This window comes from Cynocephalus volans, chromosome 14, assembly GCF_027409185.1.
Source record: "Cynocephalus volans isolate mCynVol1 chromosome 14, mCynVol1.pri, whole genome shotgun sequence".
NCBI classification, from domain to species: Eukaryota; Metazoa; Chordata; class Mammalia; order Dermoptera; family Cynocephalidae; genus Cynocephalus; species Cynocephalus volans.
This window is the reverse complement of record NC_084473.1, coordinates 4,194,625-4,213,865: the sequence shown is the minus strand read 5'-3', so window position 1 is coordinate 4,213,865 and position 19,241 is coordinate 4,194,625. Positions and strand designations below refer to the sequence as shown.

The 19,241-nt window shown below is 49.6% G+C and overlaps 1 protein-coding gene across 3 annotated transcripts in view; it reads right to left on the bottom strand.

The window, feature by feature from the left end:
• The window catches only part of TRAPPC12 (trafficking protein particle complex subunit 12), a 91,431-nt gene that overhangs the window by 9,626 nt on the left and 62,564 nt on the right, over positions 1–19,241 (bottom strand). For 2 of the 3 annotated variants that reach the window (XM_063078106.1, XM_063078105.1), the window contains 3 exons: positions 10,148–10,220; positions 7,404–7,477; positions 1,530–1,628 (listed from right to left, as the gene is read on the bottom strand). In XM_063078106.1, coding sequence (XP_062934176.1) covers positions 1,530–1,628; positions 7,404–7,477; positions 10,148–10,220 — 246 coding nt within the window. The remainder of the gene's footprint in view (positions 1–1,529; positions 1,629–7,403; positions 7,478–10,147; positions 10,221–19,241) is intronic. The other variant, XM_063078108.1, reaches the window with a different exon arrangement.

Below are 19,241 nucleotides of genomic sequence, written 5' to 3'. Positions count from 1 at the left end.
AGCCAGAGCAGCTGCAGGGTGTTCCTTTGATATGGCAATCAGGGTAATGATGCTATACCCTGGGCACCTCAAACCCCTGCCCGGTGCTGTGCTGCTCCTTGCAACATGGATTGCAAGGAGGCTCCCACCAGCAGCCCTGCATCTAGATGAGGAGATGTGCAGGCCAGCTCGCCCAGGTCATACGGTGGGTTGGACGCATGCCCAGGTGGGCTGGCCTCTCAGCGCACGTGTGCACGCTCAGTTCCTGGGTCACATTATGCAGCAAAGCATCTTGCAACACACCACGCCAGGAGCCCCGTGTACTGGGAAGGACTCAGACGAGGCCACACTGGTCGGGTTTTCCTTCTCTGACCCCACTGTGTGTCCATGTCAGTGTCCATGAGCAGATGGGGTGGAGGAGGAGGTGGGGCATGTGCGTGTGTGTGCACATGTGTGCCCCTGTTGGGGTAGAGGACTTGGGCTCTGTGCTCATAGAGGCCTCATTCAAATTCCTGCTGCACTGTCACCTATGTGGCTTCCTGTAGCCAGGACCCTGGGCAGGTCACGTAACCACCTGGAAACCTCAGTTTGCTGATCTGTAAGTTGGACTAGTAACACCTGTCAGGTTGAACTGAACAGCTCAGCCCAGCACCCAACTCATGGGAAGTGCTATATGGCAGCTCTTTTTCCTCCCACCATTAACGTCCTTTGCTCACTCCTTTTCCCTGACCCAGGCTTGGGATGTCACATCAGAAACCCTTAGAAGACTTAGGGTGAGAGAGGGGACAGGGCCACTTGTGCTTAGGCTGCAAGGGGGGGGGTCGCTGTCCTGGGACTGACAGAAATGAGAACGGGACTCACCACTACCAAGACCTTCCTGTCAGTAAATATTCCAGGATAATGCACTCTAGCTTCAATGACATTCTGGACAGAGGGAACAGTCCCAGCTTTCTGCATTACTGAGACCACTGCTTTGGTCTGGACTTCCCTTGGCACAGTATGCACGATTCAAGTGTTCTTTCCAGCAAAATAGCAGAGTTACTGTATCATCAGCTAAGCCGAAGTAAGACTTTTTTTTTGTGGTTGGCCAGTAAGGGGATCGGAACCCTTGACCTTGCTGTCCCAGCACCATGCTCTCCCAAGTGAGCTAATCGCCCAGCCCTGAAGTCAGATTCTTTATGGTTTGGTCAATACTTTTCTTCCCTTCTTCCAACGGAATCTCTGGCTTGAGTACCCTGAGGATGTTCAACAGGACGGTTCCTAAGTAATCCACTCCAGTGCATCCCTGATGAAAATTCATGCAAATACACATTTAGCAACTGGCACAAAGCAGCCAGCTGGACTCAGTACAGTCCAACGAGAACTGTTGTAAAGAACTAAACCTTTTTGTGGTCATACAAATTTAAGTTGAAATATTTTCTAAGCGATCTCTTCTACTTGCAAAATTAAAACTAAATAATAGCCCACCCGAGCACTGCATTCCCAAGAATGAGGTCCACGTGTTGGCACAGGGCTGTCACTCTAGCGCAGGGCCTGTGGGGCAGCGGTACCTGCAGGAAGAGGCGGCCGATGCCGCTCAGCAGCTGAGGCTCCTGCTCCGGGTAGCACTTGGTAACGGAGTGGTACGCATCCACAGCAAGCACGTAGTCCTGTGGGGAGAAAGCCAGAAGTGCCTTTGAGGGCTGAACGTTCTCGGCTCTGCACGCTTAGAGTAGCACAAGCCTAGTAGCCGCGCGAGCAGGCGTGAGAGCAAGAGTCTGGCGGAGACCCCGGCCTGAGTTCTGTGTGCGACCAGAGTCAGCGACTCCCCTCCTGTCACCCAGGGGCTCTTGGGGGCTTCTGGTCATCTAGGTAGGCCTGAGGGTCTGCTTCCTGCTTCCGTCTTCTCCACAGCAATTCACTTTCACTTGGACTGTCTCTTTCTTGACAAGATCATGACGTGAACTGGTGAATCTTGTCTTATCTCCATCCTCCAAATAAGTAAGCCGAATTTTTTAAGTGTTTCTTAGTTAAACATTTTCTATGCTAGAAATTGATGTGAATCGTTAAATGTAAATAAACAACCCACAAAACAACATCACCAAGAGAGTGAGCATAAGATTCCAGGATATACTGACATAGTAAGAAGCTTGAATGTCGTCTGTTGTCTACAGTGTACAGGAAACTCCTACCATTTTATAGAATTTTACAGGAACGTCTGGGGAGGCTTTGCCGGCTACTGTGCCTGGCACCTGCACTCTGCAAAGCGCCTCCTCCTGCAGAGCCTCATGTGCCCTCACGGCGGCGACCACCGCAGCGCTCTCCTCGCTGCCCTGCTGCGACCTGGCCTGTGGCCCCTCCCTGAACGTGTCTGCCTGCTCTGCTCGCACCGGCCCATCATGGGCGCTTGGCTGATACTGAGCGGATGGATGGAAGCCTCTTGATCCACAGGCAAGAAAGGCAGAGCCAGTGTCTGGCTACTGCGGTGGCTAAGGCTAATGTCTGGAATCCTGTCAACAGTGCCAATTGTAGCGCTCTTAATCCTGTTTGTGATGCCAATTGCAAAGCTAGGTGACCACGCCAGTTGTCAGGCTCTTTTACCTGCCAGTAATCCTGCACTGACTGGGCTGATTGTTGAGCTAGGGCTGGGTCTGGAGCTCACAGACCCCTTAAGCCCATTCACAGACTGAGTCACAAACCCTTCATATGCCAGGCTGGGTCACTAGACCCGTCACACGCCAGGCTGGGTCACCAGACCCCTTCACACAGGCCTATGAGCTAGGTAACCGGCCAAAAGGTCCTTGGAGTCATAGATTGGAAAGCATGGCTGTGCCGGGTAGATGCCCGAAGCCAACACCAACCTGATTGCTTCACTAAACATTCTCTCTCTCTCTCTCTGAAGAACACAAGAATAGCAACAAAACTAAAAAGATACAATGGCCCGCATGCGCACTAACTCCACACACACACACACACACACACACACACACACACACACACACACACAAAATTTGCTTACAAAGGATGCGCTGAAACACACACACACACACACACACACAAATTTGCTTACAAAGGATGCGCTGAACCACACCCAATGGGACCTGAGGCGAACTAAAAAGATACAATGGCCCGCATGTGCACTAACTCCACACACACACACACACACACACACACACACACACACACAATTTGCTTACAAAGGATGCGCTGAACCACACCCAATGCGACCTGAGGCGAGGAGCCTGACCAAACTATTCTATTTTCTTAACAGCCAGTCTCTTTCCAGGTGTGAGAAAGGCTGTCTCAGAGGGAAGGGGGTCTTGCCACTCACTGGGGACACAGTGGCCAGCTTGTCTTGGATCCTAACAAACCTGGTGTTCTCTCCAGGATGACAGTGGTCATCACATTTTCTGAGCAAGCTCTGCATGGCAGGCACTGTGCCAAATACTTTACTGTATTATCTAGTTATAGCGCACAGTGGGCACTAAATGCGGCCACCAGCGGTGTCTTCTAACTTATTCATCATAAAATCCCAGAAGGTACTTCTATTTCTTTATTCTTCTACATTTTCAATTTCTTGAAAACTGGGACTGGAGCTGCTAGTTTGCTAATTGGAGTGTTATAAAGAGAGACAGATGACAAGTAAATTTCCAGTTTGGTAGAAAAAAATGAAAAGACTCTCTCCAGTCTAGTACCTTCAAGTGCAGCTAATTAAAACTAATTTTATTCAAGGCCTGACGCTCACAAGGATCCAGAAGGCACGTGCCTTGGCTTCCTTTCTCATGGCTCCTGCTGCCTGTCCCTGCAGACCATGGCGGGCATCCTGCTCCTTGCTATGCGAGTGTGTGTGGCGTGCGAATGTGTGCCCATGGTGAGCAGGCCTGTGATCGGCACCTGGATCCCGGGGAAGCTGGGGCCACAGCTGAGGATGGACGTTCATTCCTGCTGCAGCTTCGGGCCACCCTCGCCCCGGATCCTGCTTGGGAAGCTCAGGGGAGCTGTCCTGCCTCCACACAGGGGTGGCATGCCACCGGCATGCTCTCTCCACTTCTCTGGGGAGGGCCGTGGGCCCTTGGAGCATCTGTCATGCTGGGGATCAGCTGCTCTAAGCTAGCATGTGCCCCTTGCTTTTGGTTTCAAGTAAACATAAGGCAGACTTTGACCTTCCTGCTGCCAGCCCTGATGTGTCACTGGGTCATGCCCAGTGCCTGCGCCCAAGTCTCCACCTGTGCTTCACTAGCGCTAATGCCTTCCCGGCTCACACACCACTGCAGAGAGAGCCTGGCCAGAGCATGGAGGAAGTGGCACCCACCACCCCTGGCAGCAATGCTGCGGACAGCAGACAGTGAGCCCTGCGGGGACGGCGTCCTGGCCTACGTCACTACTTTAACCACTTGCTGTTTCAGTGCTTGGGTTGGGTTTCTGAAGACTATCTGACACAACAAAGGACAGGTTTTGAAAAAACAGTGATCCTTGGTGGGAAAAGTTATTGTACTGTTGGTCTATGAAAACACTTTCTCCCAGGAGAATACTTTTGGGTAGATGCACAAGCTTGGAATCCCATGAGAAAGCGGGGTTCTGAGACAGAGGGTCAGACAGCAGAGAAGGGGCCAGCGACAGAAAGGAGTGCTAGACCCTCAGGCTTGGACAGGATGTCTGCCCAGGAGCCTGCCGCAGCCAGAACAAAGGAATTCTGGCATTATTTCAGGGAGCCTATGATCAAATAGGCCAGATGAGGATTTAGAATTGTGTTAGAGGGCTTCCTTAAGTTTATTATTATTTAATTGAATTGCTTATTTACTGAAGGTGGAGGAAACAGAGCCTTTTTAGGAAAAATGACTAAAAGGAGCTCTTCAGAGAGAGCTTAACCTACTCTGCAGATCTCACAGGTTTGGCTTTGAGAAAGGATACAAATGACTTGCTCACAGGGACAAACCTATCTTAGCTTGCTCTTCACCGTTTTTCTTCCAGCAGCCACACACTTGTTTAGTGCCAACTAGTTTTGCAATCGTTCTGCAACCAGAGAGGACGCGCAGCGCAATGCACGTGAGGAGGAAGGCAAGTGATGCAGCTGCACGCTCCTTTCAGTGGCGAGAAGCCACGACAGGTGGCAACGTGCACAGTGGGTGACTGGGGACACCCGGAGCAGCAGGCACGGGTACCTGCATGGTTCAACAGTGCAGGCACCTTAAGGCTCCTGTGAGGACCGAGGGGAGGAAGCAACATTCCAAAGTGAGAATGGAGACATTTCCAAGGCTGTGAAACACATGCAAGTGTGCCTTGTGGTGTGTTATGCAGGTATCTGGGGCTGAAGCACATGAATTGATTTCCTATCATTAAAAGTTAAATTAACATTTATTTCACTATAATCGAAGTGTTATTTTAAATAGTTAAATGGCTGATTAAATAACTCATTGTTAGCTCAAACACATAATTTAATGAGCATGAGACCCCATCTACTAAGACCACACTGTTGCAATACTGGGTATGCTCACTAGATGGCGACAGAATTCGTATGCTTGGATAGGCCTTAATTGCAAAATTTTTCATTCTTTTTTTACTCATTAAAATGAAAGATTAACCTTAACTTCCAAATTACATTACATTTATTCTAAAAGTATTTTTGAAACACAATAATATGTTCTGTACTGAGTCTCAACAAAATGGACAGAAGACTTTACATTTGGTGCCTGGTGGTGGTGTCACTGATACAGTACAACAAAGAAAGGCATTTTTATTCCATAATTTTCTATTAATGCATCTTAAAAATGCAAATAAAAACCATCAGTAGGACAGGCAACCTCCCTCCCTGAGGAGTTCCAGCCCATGATTAATGAAGTATCAGTCCTGTAGATGTATGATTTGCTCTTCTTTGCATAAGAATGTTCTGGCAAGCTGGTGAACTTCTGGTAAAGCTGCCAATGGCCTCAAGGGGTGGAGGCTTCGCCAAGTATTGCTCAAGGTGCTGGGTGGAGATCTTGGGGTTGACCACAGGCAGCAACGGGGAGAAGGGCGTGCTTTGGAGGGTGGAGGGGACAGGAGCCTGGTGCTTTGGGGCTACTGGGTTACTGCCTTGGTGGTGGGAAGCCACCCCTCTCCTGCTGCATGGAGCGCGGGGCCCATTCCTCACTCATACTCAGAGGGGCAGGCCCTGGAGAAGTTGAGACAGGAAGAGAAGGGAAGCGGGGGATGGGGACAAGGACGACAAGGAACAAAGTCCTGCACGGGCAACTGGCCCTGACAGGAACGTCCTCCATGCTGCAGGGGAAAAGCTCGTTCCGAGAAAAAGCACGGAACTCCTTAAAACCATATTTTCCTTTCCCCACGTGTTGAGGGAGAGGAGAGAGCTGCAGGAGTGACTGAGCCAGGAGGATTTCAGAGCCCTCAGTTCCACCTCTCACTTTAAAGGAGGCCGAAGCTCACAGAGGTGAGACTGTGCTGGGTTTGGTGGGAACGGAGGCTGAAGATGACGCTCACACCCGCACTGGCGCATGTAGGCAGGGACCTGACTGAATGCCTCTGAGGACACAATCGTCTTTAGGGGTGCTGAAGGGTCGATGTAGAAAACACGGCTGCCGCGTCAGGCAGGGCTGAACAATGAGCTGTGGGAGCACATTTCTCCACTTGGCATATTGCCTGCTCTGCAGCGCTGAAAATCAAGCTCAGGAATGACCTTGGGCAGCTTGGAAACCTGGCGGGTGTGGGAGGAGTTATGATCTCTCTCTTGGAATAGCCCAGAAGGTGTGAACAGTGCGGCTCTGGGAGTCTGCTGCTAATTGATTCCTGCAGCAGCTGGCAGCTTGCCAACAGCTCAGTGCAGGACACACTGGTACCCGAGTGGGAGTGAGCCAGGCATGGGGTACGCTTCAAACAAAGAGAGAAGCCAAAAACCACCACTGCACGGGCTGGGGAGGACTGCACAGAGAAAACAGATGACTGACAGCCCAGCTGGGCTCCTGGGTTTTGAAGCTACTTCTTCAGGGGGCTGAAAGCTCTGGGGTGGAGTCCTAAGAAGCAGGTCTGTGGGGAAGCCTGTCTTCAGATGTCATAAGCATCAATCATAAATCCAAATCGAGACAAGGAAAAAACACCCTCCACTAACACAGGGAGAACAAAGGACACTTTCAGGGATAGAATTCAGAGAAAAGGAGGGGGGGGGGAGATAAACAATATTTTAATTAAATCATTTAGACCCATGTTTGAACAATTAAATTTGATAATATAAATTCTACATTCTGTTGAAATGCATTTCAGTTAAAATTAGTAAATTCAGCCCCAGAGTGTGTTACTGAAATCTCTGTTAGCAAACCAGATCTCGGCTGAATTCTCTGCTTAGGAAAACCCTCACGTTTCCTCATCAGAATGTGCCAGTAGTTCCCCTGCAGTATTCCATGGATACCCTCTTCAGAACACACGGTGGCCCTGCAGCTCTGCCACTTACATACCTTCATCAGGAGCAGACAGTTGGCCGTGGAGTACATCACCCGGCCCAGACGTGACCTCCACAGCTGCACAGAGGCTGTAAAACAAGAGCAGCTTGTGAGGGTGCCCAGCGAATGCCAGGCCCTTCCAGCCATCAGGTATTGGTCCTGTAGATGCCCATCTAAAAGATCCCTCTTGTTACCACCGGGTTTCAGGCTAGAATGCTGACTGTGCTGCGATCTGCATTGGGAGGCAGCAAGTATGGCCTCTCGTTGGGACCTGCCATAGTCGGCTCTAGGAAGAGAAAACCAGGACCATGACTGCCCAGCATAGCTCAGAAAAGGGACCAAATACTCCAACCAGGAGCCACATCTCCAAAGCGAGAAGGGAACAGCCCTTGCCTGCCTGCAGCTGTGCTGGGGAGGCCCATGCCTGGGTGGCTGGGGCCCTCGTGGTGGACACGTGGGAGGCAGCTGCCCGGGGCACCCACATGCAGGCCAGTGGAGAAGCCGGCTCACCCAAGCAGCACCGCACCTGGGTGTCAGCTGGGCGGCTCTGCTCTGCTCTAGTTACCTGGGACCTCAGGCAAGTGAAGGACCTTCTCAAGGCCTCAGTTCCTTAGTTTTTTCAGTGGAAACAACTCTTCCTGTCCCATCTTCTTTGCAGGGCCTTGGGAACAAAAGTGCTAGCCAAAAGTGTGAGAACACTTTTCAGTTGTTAGGCCAGATGAGGACGGCCCAGACTCACAGTTGCTTTCTCGATACCTGTGTGGCGGGGCACGCTGTTGGCACACGTTCCACTAGGGAATCACAAACTCCACTGCCGGCCGGCTTCCTGCATCATCTGCTGCCACAGATAGTGCCTGAACATGACCATGAGCCTGGCTGGTCCCCTCACTGGCTCTCTCCTGCACATCCCTTATTTATCAGCTGTCTTGGCGCTGATTCAAAACCTTGAAGGCCCATCTCTTCTGGTGGTTTTCAAACTGGCTTTGTGGACTTGTTGGGGTCTGGAAAGGTAGGCAGGAGCTGTCTAGGGGTGAGGGGAGGGCTGGCCCAGGGCTCCTATGTGTTTACACCCTGGGATAATCAGGAGTAAGATCTGAATTGAGGACTGAGCTGATTTTAACCCTTGTATTCTGCTGATAGCCAGGCTGCGGCCCAGAGCGGCCGGGGGACATGTCCATCTGACCCTGTCCAGTGCTCCTCGTTCCTGTGCACTGTCCACTCCTGCCAGGAGTCCATGCTCAAGACTCAGAAACACAGTCAGTGCCACAAGCAACACCATCCATGAGCTTGGAGAAGCAGGTGGGCAGAGCCACCGCCTGGGGGGAAGGTTCAGTCCCTGCCATGGCTCAGCACTGGAAGGCTGCACGCCCTGTACACGTGTGCTGACATCTGCCTCCTTTGCTGCTAGCACCAAGGGTCAGATAACCATCACCTAGGAATATATTTAGTCTTGGAGTGCTCAAATTGAAGTGCCAGAATTAAGAACTAATCTCTTTTAGCCTTTCAACAATTACAAATACCTTAGCTGCCTGTATTTCCCCATACCATTATTTCTGTGAAAAGAAGAAATTCTGAGCAATATCTTTTCTTAATGAATGTAAAACACGGACTGCCTCAACAAACTGCAGATTTATTTTGATTATCTTTGCAATTTCCTTTCCAGCTCCAAATCTTCCTCTATTCTCCTTACAAGCCTGTTCACCTGTTGTAACTTTTTGTTAGATTTCCAGGATCTGCTTTCTGGTACCTGATATACCTATGTGCTCATTCACCGACACAAGAGCCCCAGTGGGGATGAAATGACCAGCTGCCAGAGGTGCTGGCCAGTGGCATGTCCACGAGTTAGTGGTGACTTCTCTCCTTCATACCTGTTAATTTACTTGGAATTAAATTACTGGGAAGACAGCATACATGTCTCTTTCCCCATCCCCGGCTGGCAGTCATGAGGGGTTTCTCAAACAAGGAACACATCATTTAAAGCACAAACAGGCCCGGGTGATGGACTCTGGCAACGAGCACCTGTCTACTCCTAATCCAGGAGCATGTTCTGGGCCTCACTGGATTTGCTGGCCTGGCTCTCTCACTGTGTCTTGTCCCCAGGTTCTCTCCTCTCCCACTTTTGGTACGAGTCCCCTCAGAGCTGGCTTCAAAATGAACCCACCAGTTGACAGCATGGACCCCTCCAGCTGGCAGTTCCTGAAAGCCCTCTATGCATCAGGCCTGCAGAGTCCCTGGCCTTGGGGCAGGACAGACACGATGGGAAGGACTAGACAACCAGCAACCAGATCTGTGGGGAGCTGCTGCCCTGCAGGAGTGAGTGAGGACATGGGGAGGGGCCTCTCCGTTTTGAAGCATGATTATAAGCTCATGCCTCAGTAATGCACTCAACATACCTTGGCCTGGTCCCAGGCTCTGCGAGCCGGCTGCCTTCCTCTCCAGCTGCTCCTGTAACACCCTGATGAGCCCGCCCCAGGCTGCAGGCCCCACCGGCTGGGTCCACCGCATCCTCCACACGCTCTCACAACCACCAGCTTGGTGTGGAATGTTACCTGTACTTGTGTGCCCGTCCTACACCAACAGCACCAACCATGGTGCTTGGATTACCGAGAAAGGGAGTGCGTGGGTAAAGGCATGAAGGCACGAATGAGGCACGAGTGCAGCGTTGAGTAAGAAAAGAAGAGAGAGAGACAAAGAACATGGCCCTGGGCTGAAGCCTTCAGCAACTCTGGATACTCATTTAGTTAAGAAAGCCCACTTACCCTGCCTGTTCTCAGGGCTGATGCTGCCCAAGCCCCCATCTTCAGCTAGGCCTTGCTCCAGATTGGCCAGGATCTGCAACCATTGCAAATAAGAACAATAAAATCATGAAAAATAAATTTGCGTCTAGACTTTGTCATAATATATTCTTGGTAGAGCGAATTCCTCTGGATGAAAACCAATTTGTCAAGGACTGTTCACACGAACACATCTTAAACATTGCTGATCACGATCCCACGGAGCTGATAGTGGGTGGACGGAGTGATGGAATTTGGCTTATGATGCCATAAAGCATTTATGGATGCCATATACAAGGAATACGTGATCTCTCTTTTTAAGAAAAGCATCGAGTATGTTACACGTGAGAGTGATTATTAACTTCTGTGAGAATATCAGTCTCATTCCTCCAGGCACCAAGAGGTTCTGTGGCCTTTTCTCATGTACCAAATAAATTTTGTCAGCTGTCACTTTACATTGCTTTTATTGTTTGGTTAATAACTTTTGGTTGTTTCTTTTGTGTTTTGGTTTTCCCTGCTGTTGCCTCTATAATCTGGGTAGAGTATTTTTTTTTTTTAAGGGGCTGGATGAGAAGAAAAGTCTTAAGAGTAAAGATGATTTGCTAAGGAAAAACAGAGAAACATTAATTGAAAAAGGTTGTGTTACAGTTCTGTGATTACTGATTCTGGCCATGTACTTCTGGGGAGAAATCCTTTCGCTTGTTAAGTCATCTTACCACTAACATTTCCCCAGTGACCCGCCCCCAGGTGAGGCAGGCAGCACGATGACGATGACCAAGAAGCCACTGGGTTTCCATTGCATGCTCCCCCAGTCCCCGTCTACATAGTGAGGACAGCTGTGGGCCCTGCACAAGCTGGAGAACAATTTGCTGTGAACATGATGGGCTTTTTCCTCTTAACAGTTATCTTGTGCTAACTTGATGGCTCAGACGACACACCTTGAGTTCAAAACTGTAGCCCTGAAAATGACCTAGCTGGTTTAAACAAGGTCAAGTGACGTTTTTCAGCTCATCTGTTTTCTGATAAATAGTCATAAAAACACAAAGCGACCGAAAAGAAACTCTTGGTGTTACCATTAAATTAAACCCACTCAGGCCAGAATGGAGGAGCACAGGAAGCAAGAGGACAAGAGATCTCCATAGGGAAAGGGTGGCGGGTATGGACTGCAGGCGGCAGACCACGCGGGAATGACTCTGGGATGGGACAAGGCTCTGACAAAGGGAAGGCCTCTGACCAAAGCAGAAGCAGACACAAGGCAGCTTCCACTTGGACTCAAGATAATGTGAACTGCGGAAGCGGAGGGGCAACAGCTGGAGGGCAAGGGCTGTATCGCTCCTTGTGCCTCCCCACGGAAGACAACCCTTCACGCTTCTGAACGGGAGAACACCGCAGAAAGCAGCTAGAACTTCCCACCGTGCCCCCACAGCCCTGGGGAGAAGACCTTCAGCCCGGGGGCCATGGGTATCTCAGCCCACGCTGATGGGGAGGAGAAAGAGGAGTGTGCTTCCAGGACAGCAGCAGAAGGGAAATATCTGGAGGAGAAGGAAAGAGTTTCCCACCCCAGTGACACCAAGTGCAGAGAGAAACAGCTCATCTTCAGCAAAGGCGTCAAAGGCAGAGTCGGCAGGAGGGGAGGCCTGTCTGTTCAGCAGCTTTGTGTTAGGTCTGGATCTGTGGCGCCAGCTTTTCTGGGGCATCATTTCCGCCTCTTGGTATGCATCTGCATAGCTGGGGAAGACATGCAGATGACAGCTCCCCTCTATGAGGAGCCCTCTTTTGGCTGCCCAGGTCCCTGAAGGCTTTAGCACTGGGGGGAGGGACAGGAGAAAAGACCCGTCGCAGACCCGAGCACAAGCATGTTAAATAGTGTACGGATCCCCAGTGACTACTTTTCATTTCTAGGGTGCATTATTTAATGAGGTCACTTGACAGGCCTGAGTCAGAAGTCATCCCGAGTGAGGTGGACAGAAGCAATAGCTTGCAGTTGGCTGCTGTCACTGCTGTCAACCTACAAGGCAGTTGTCTGGGCTTACAGAGTATGGTATGTTGATTTACAAAGGTTATTTCTGTAAAGGAAAGTAACAGACACACCCCACAACCCAAAGCCTAAATCATTTAGGAAAAGCAGATATTGTAAGAAAAGCCTGAAATTACTGAGTTTGTAAATGTGGTGTGGTTGCAGTTTCCTCACTGGTCCCTTCTGCACTGGACGAAAGGACCATAGTGCAAGTCTCAGTCAGACACCCATCAGCAGTCCTGTTTCCCAGGAGAATAAAGGCAGGAAGCACCAGACTGGCAACAGACTCAGCTCTTTCTGGAAGATTCTCTGAAAAGAAGGGGCCCATTTCTAAGCACAGGTGCAGAATGACACTGCACAGAACCCAGGTGCCAAAGAGGGTGGCCACTGTTTCCACTTCATTTGACGTTAAGCTCCAAAGACAAGGTGTTCCTTTCAGCTCCACCAAATCTAAATAAAAAGGACATTATGATCCGAGTGGATGTGACTTAAAATGACCAATCCTGTCTGGGTTGGTGGGAGCCGCCTTGCAGTTGTGAAGCCTTGTCCGTGTCCTGCACCGGCATGTAAGCTCCACTGGCACATGGTGCTACTCTGCAGCTGATGGACGTGCCCCTAGGAGGTGGCGCTGAGCATGGCTGTCCCGATCGGGGTTAAACACAGGGTGTTGAGGGTAGAACCAGAGGTGCCAGCAGTGGGGCTGGGAGTAGACGGTGGCTCCCGCAGGGCCAGGGTCACCTCCCCCTTCTCAGTGTGATGTGACAAAGGCGAGGCGCCACAAAGGTGTGCCTCACAGGTGGTAATGTAGGACTTCTGTATTTATTTTGCCACTTAAAAAAATGGAAAAGATAAGAAATCTGTGTTTTTAAGACAAAATCCTGTGAAAAGATTAATGGTTTTTACACTGCAGAGAAGGCCTCAGATGAGATTTTACTGGCATGTAGTGGGAAGCTGCTGAAGTCAGCCGGGTGAAGGTTTATAGGAAGATTCTCCCGCAGCCTGCGGATGCAGAGTGGGGCAGAGCGTGCCGTGGGAAGATCACTGCAGACCAGCATCCCAGGTGTTCCCTGTGCTCACACACACTCCTCAGCAGCTTTTGGGGACTGGTCTAAGAGCTCTACAAATGCCAACTCCTTCAATCTTACCACAATCACAGGAGTGGGTCCTGTTCCTGCAACATTACACAGGTGGGGAGACAGAGGCGCGGGGAACCAGCATTCACGCCAGGTGCGTCTGGGCACCCAGTCACCATCATACCTGCGACCTTCCTGCTGATGGTACCCGAGAAAGGGAGGACAGAGCTTGGCAGCCCGTGTCCAGCACTTGGGCCTGCACTGGAAGGGGCAAGAAGGTGGCGAGGGAAGGAAAGATGCAGAAACCGTTCTGCATTTCTGGCTGAGAACCTACAGTCTCCCCTCTCTGTTGGGGTGGAAGGAGAGGAGATGGCAGTGAGGGTGAGGCCAGGTCTCTGCAAGCCTTGGGTGCAAGTGAAGGAGGCCGACCTCTGCTCTCAGTGTCCCGACGGCTCACCTTAGGGGACATGGTGCAGGAAGTGGAATTTGGAAGAGTGAACTGTCAATCATGAGTAGGAAGCAGATGCAGGAAAAACATCAGGAGGCAGAGAATCTTTGAAATCCTTGCAAAAGGTGATGAGGGCCCAGGCTAGGTTGGAGGAGGCAGGAGGTGGAGACTAAAACAGGGCTCAGAGCACTTCATGAAGATGCAGAGAGTGGTAAGTGACTGCATGGGACAAGGTGCTGCATGGGACAGAGAGAGGCTGCATGAGACAGGCTGCATGGGACTGAGCCACTGTGTGGGACAGAGAGACTGCAAGGGAATGAGAGTTGCATGGGATTGAGAGTTACATGGGACAGACCCGCTGCATGCTACAAGGTGCTACATGGAACAGAGCCACTGCATGAGACAGAGAGGCTGCATGGGACAGAGAGGCTGCATGAGACAGACAGGCTGCATGAGACAGACAGGCTGCATGCGACCAAGTGTTGGGTGGTTTCTACAGATAAAACCTTGGTGGTAGAAAGAATGACACCATGAGCAAGAACAGGGAAATGCAGAGTAGAGACCTGAGATCTGAGGCCTTTTGTCTTTCAAGGAAGGCAGAAGTTGTCACAGTGTGAGAGAATCAGGAATGGTAAACCATGATTGGATCCATGTGGAGTGACTGGGCACCTCTGCATCGTGAGATGCCTTCCTGCGCCCATGGGTAGTGCACCCTGGCTGGCCCCAGCTGCGCCCTGGCTCTGAGGAGCTGTGTGGTAACAGCCTCAGCGTAGAGGGCTCAGCAGGTGCCGCACATGCCAGGAACTACACGTTTAAGCACAGACAGCACTAAAGCTGCGGAGGGTGCACTACTGTGCCCATTTTGCAGAAGTCGCTCATGCTCCCTGTGCCTTGCATAGTGGTGCAGGAAAAAGAGAAGACGTGTTTGGCTCAGAAGACTTGGGCTTGGGTTCTGGCTGACTTTAAGCTTATCTTCTCTGAATTCGTATTTCCTCAGCTGTAAATCGTAACACATTTTCACATGCCCATATTACAAATTATGGGGCTCCAATGAAGATGTTCTTGAAGTATTTCGTAAATTTTAAAAGTGCTGAATAAAGATTAATTGCAAGTAAGAGGAGAAGCAGTAAGAAACGCAAAACATTCCACGGCCTTAGATTTTCACTGTGGTCCTCTTCCACCCTCGTCCTTGTCGTAAGCTATAAGAGCTTTACATGTGTGTAATTTGGGAGCCATGAAATTAATGCTGCATTGACTGTTAAATATCAAGTGGATCTTTGAAACTTCTGGGAGCTTCCACAGCACTGATGAGTGGGGTTGCCCTGGAGGAAGGTGCAGTGAGCCACACGCCGAGCCTTCCACAATGAGTGGCACTCCCTGTCCCTCCTTGTCCCTCTCTCTCTTCCCCTCCATCTCCCTCCCTCTCTCCTCTCTCTTTCCTTACCTGTCCCTCCCTCTCTCCTTTCTCTCTCCCCCTCCCTCTTTTTCTTCCTCTCTCTCTCCCACTTTGCAGGGAGCTGGCTGCCATGTTGTGAAGACACTCAAGCAGCCCTACAGAAAGGCCATGAGGCAAGGAACTGGGGCCTCCTACCCACCAGCAGCAGAACCTGACAGGTGTGAGGAGCCACTTGGAAGCCAATCCTGCAGCCCCACCAACATCTTGACTGCAGCCTCAGCAGAGACCCTGAGCCAGAACCCCCTGAAGCTGCTCCAGCCTGGAGACCCACAGAAAAGGAAATCATAAATTACTCTTGTTTAAAGCCACAGAGTTCTGGAGCAAGTTGTTATGCAGTAATTGATAACTAACACAAAAGTGAATCAAAGCTACCCAGTGCTTTTTACTGAAGGCTTCCGGTGAGGAACAGTGTATTGAGGCCAGTGTACTGAAACACTGTGGAGGCTTAGTTTTAATTTGGGAATTCTGAAATGGGTTCCTTGTTGGGTATCTTAGACTGAACTCATCTCTGAAAGCAGCTGCAATCATGAGAAGATGCTGCTTGGAAATGAGTGGGGAGAGAAGTCAGGAGGAAATAATGGAAGTTACAGCAGGGGCTGTACACACTGGCTGCTCTATGCAACAAGGCGGGTCTGTCTGGAGTTAGGGGCTACAGCTCAGCCCCATCACAGGAGGTAATGCTGTGGGCATCCTGGACTGGCTCTGGGATAGGCAGGCTCCACTCCAACAATGCAGACAACTATCAACACTCGTCCACAGTAGGGGAGGGAAGATAAATTATTCAAAATAAAAAACCTGGTTGTGTTTTGTCCAAGGAGATAATCATATGCCTTGAATGACTATCCCAGCTGTCTGACTCCATATATAACTAATACCACTTGATCTCAAATTACTTAAAAAGGCAATTTGAAACCTATTCATATTTAAAGAGGCCCAACTCCATGTTCCAAATTCTGTGCAGTTCTCTGGGGAGGTGGTGCAGTAGTTGTTCTAACTGGTAACTGGCACCTTTGGTCTGGAGACTGCAGTCTGCAGGAAGCTTAGAGGAAGCAGCCTTAGCACTTGTCCCTTTGGCAAGTGTCATGGGTTGTGGGGTGGGAATGGGACAGGTTTAGGGAACTGGTTTTACTTATGAGGCCCCCAGTATCAAACTGCTGGCACTAACTCAAGGACCCATGGTCTCGCTAACTGAACCCTCTGTAGTCCTCACTGAAGGCTACAGCAGTCTGCCCTGCAGCACCTCAGATTTCTTTGGGAAGTCCTAGGACTTTCTTATCCCCACCATAGCCTCCTAGGAGACCTTTCAGAAAAAGAGGCTTTCCAAGTGAAAAGAGGTTTCTTGGAATGGCTACAAGGCACTTAAAGAATTATTAAATACTTAACCATGTGCCAGGCACCATGCTGAGTCACTTGTGTGTACCATGGATCTAACCCTCTTGGTGGCCCAGGAGGTAGTCAGTAATATTGCTCATTTACAGACAAGGAGGTCGAGGCTGGTACAGGCTGAGCAGTGGGTACCGCAGACAGTGTGAGTCAGAGAGGATCTGGAAGTTTCCATCCGGTCTGCCTGACTCCAAAGCCCCTCTCAACCACTGCCTTTGGGACAGTGTTCTTTGGGAACTTCGCACCTCGAAAAAACGCTTTCTTCTTTCCATTCAGATCATGGACTGAGAGAATATACAGTGCTGAGAGACATAAGGCCAAGAATGAAGAATTTAAGAACTTTTAATTGTGCCAAGGGCCTCATTTTCTGTGGGCTGTTAGGCACGCTTCAGAGCTGGACTGTTTGCTAACTCACTTTTAGGGCGCGGATTGCATACTGGGTTGAAGCTGCTGATGGGCATTGCTGGGCATTCTCAAGTCCGAGTCCTGTGACTGCAATGATGCAATCTAGAGGTTTCTAAAGGTGTGAATCTCCATTGTGAGCTGAGTCAGGATACATGGGTCTCTCCTGCGTGTACATTCTGAGCACCCACGGGGGTCCAGGGGTGCGAGCTTCAACTGCAAAGCCAGACATGTGCCCCCCATCGAGGAAGCAGAACCCGTCCATGCTCGTCTTTCCAAGTCTTCTCTCCACTTGCCGATCAGCCCTGTCCTGTCTGACTAAACCACGACTAGTGAGTTCTCTGCAGGAGCAGCAGAAAAGTAGGGCAACCAGACTATGTGGGTCATGCAAGCGTAGGCAGCACCTGATGTCGTCAGTAGGCTGATGGCTGCCACCTGAGCAGCTGGCCAGTGCACTTCTAACTTGGTTTACAAATAAAACAGCAAAACTGAAGATATCTATTGGTCAGAAATCCTTCTCAGAAAAGATATTAACCCTTCCCAGAAACAAAGCTCTCACTATTGCCTTATTAGCAATATCAATAGAGAAGCAAACTATATTGACATTATTGAATCTATTTCTTTTCCAGAGTGTGAGAAAATGTATCTTATTTTCTGCCTCCCCGAGCTGTGATTGAGTTTCTACAGAAGCACTTCTTTTACCACGGGACTCTCGGCCACAATCACCAGAGCAAGGTGGGGGCTGTAGACTTGCAGGGAGGGGTGCAGCTGAACTCCAGACTAGGCTGGGCATGTCCATAGTGGCCATGAACTAAACCTCAAGCTAACTGGGCATCATTATTTATGAATAATGTCTATTTCTGCAAATGGATTTTAGATATGTGTTGGCTTGGCTCTGTCCCAACTGGTCTCCACAGTTCTGCTGGGACCTGGAGGTGGAGACAGCCTGCAGGCAAGTGAGAGGAGAAGAAATAGAGGACAGAGGCAGCTGCTCTCCTGACAGTGACCGTCATTAAATTTTCAAGCCACGGAAGCATGGAAGATCTATTTTAAATCATGGTGTATTTTATTCTTTATTAATGTAATCACATTTGAACCAAACATTTACTAGTTCACTAAATGGCTCAACTACAACAGATAAAACCCACGCTCTGGGCTCCTTTGTAAAGATGGTAAGTGATGTCCTGCTGAGGTTGGGCCCTGTACACAAATGCACATCATTGCTGTAATCTAAGACTCCAATCAATATTTAGTGAATCTTCCACATGAGGAAAAGCTCAGCTTCTTCTGAGTAATTGGCTGATTTATGGAAGCCATGAATTCTATGCCTGATTATGTTCCCTCTCTGCTTTGGTGAGCAGGAGCCTTGCACCACATGAGCTTTTGGCATAATACCTTTTACTTTACCAACTGTACTACTGGCTTAATTTTATGTTCTCTTTGCCCCATGGTCCTCATTTAATTTTTCTCAACAGAAAAGTCTATTATAAACTAATTCATGCACTGTATAAGACTTGGAAAATAAAGAGAATTAAGATGACCTCCAATCGCATCACTCATACCACTGACATACTGGTGTATTTATTTTTCCTCCAATGTACACCACTCACGTCACGGAGATCACATTGTAATTGTAACTATGGGCTGCCTTTGCAAACTGATACGTGTCACGAGCATTTCTCACTGCAGGAGCATGTTCTGGGTCTTTCCCTTTCTCTTTTTCAGGCATCAACTAGGTCTGCCATGGTGAGGTTTTCTCTTTATTTAGTGGAAGGGTCAAATTTTAAGTCAGCACATAAAGCACCTCATAAAAATTACATGTTGAAACAGATCATTAAAATCCTTTAGGGTGAAGACCAGCACACAATATCTCTTCCTAAGTCCAACTGTTCATTTCTCTTCTAGGATTAGAACAAATTGCTGTTTCTTCCATTAAGCACCATAGGAAACACTGGCTTACTTCTCAGTCATACCATAGAAAACACACCAATCTTTCAACATCAGAGTTACATGAAGTGCGGTGACACATTCACAATCATGGGGAGCAGGTGGGACCTGAAACCCACTGGGGAAACAAGAGACACATGAGTGCCATGGATTGAATGTTCCCCCAACTCACTGAAGCTTAAGTTGTGTCCCTCAAAATTCCAGACATTAGAAACTTGGCCCCAAGGGCTGGCCCGTGGCTCACTCGGGAGAGTGTGGTGCAGAAAACACCAGGACCATGGGTTCGGATCCTATATAGAGATGGCCGGTTTGCTCACTGGCTGAGCATGGTGCTGATAACACCAAGCCAAGGG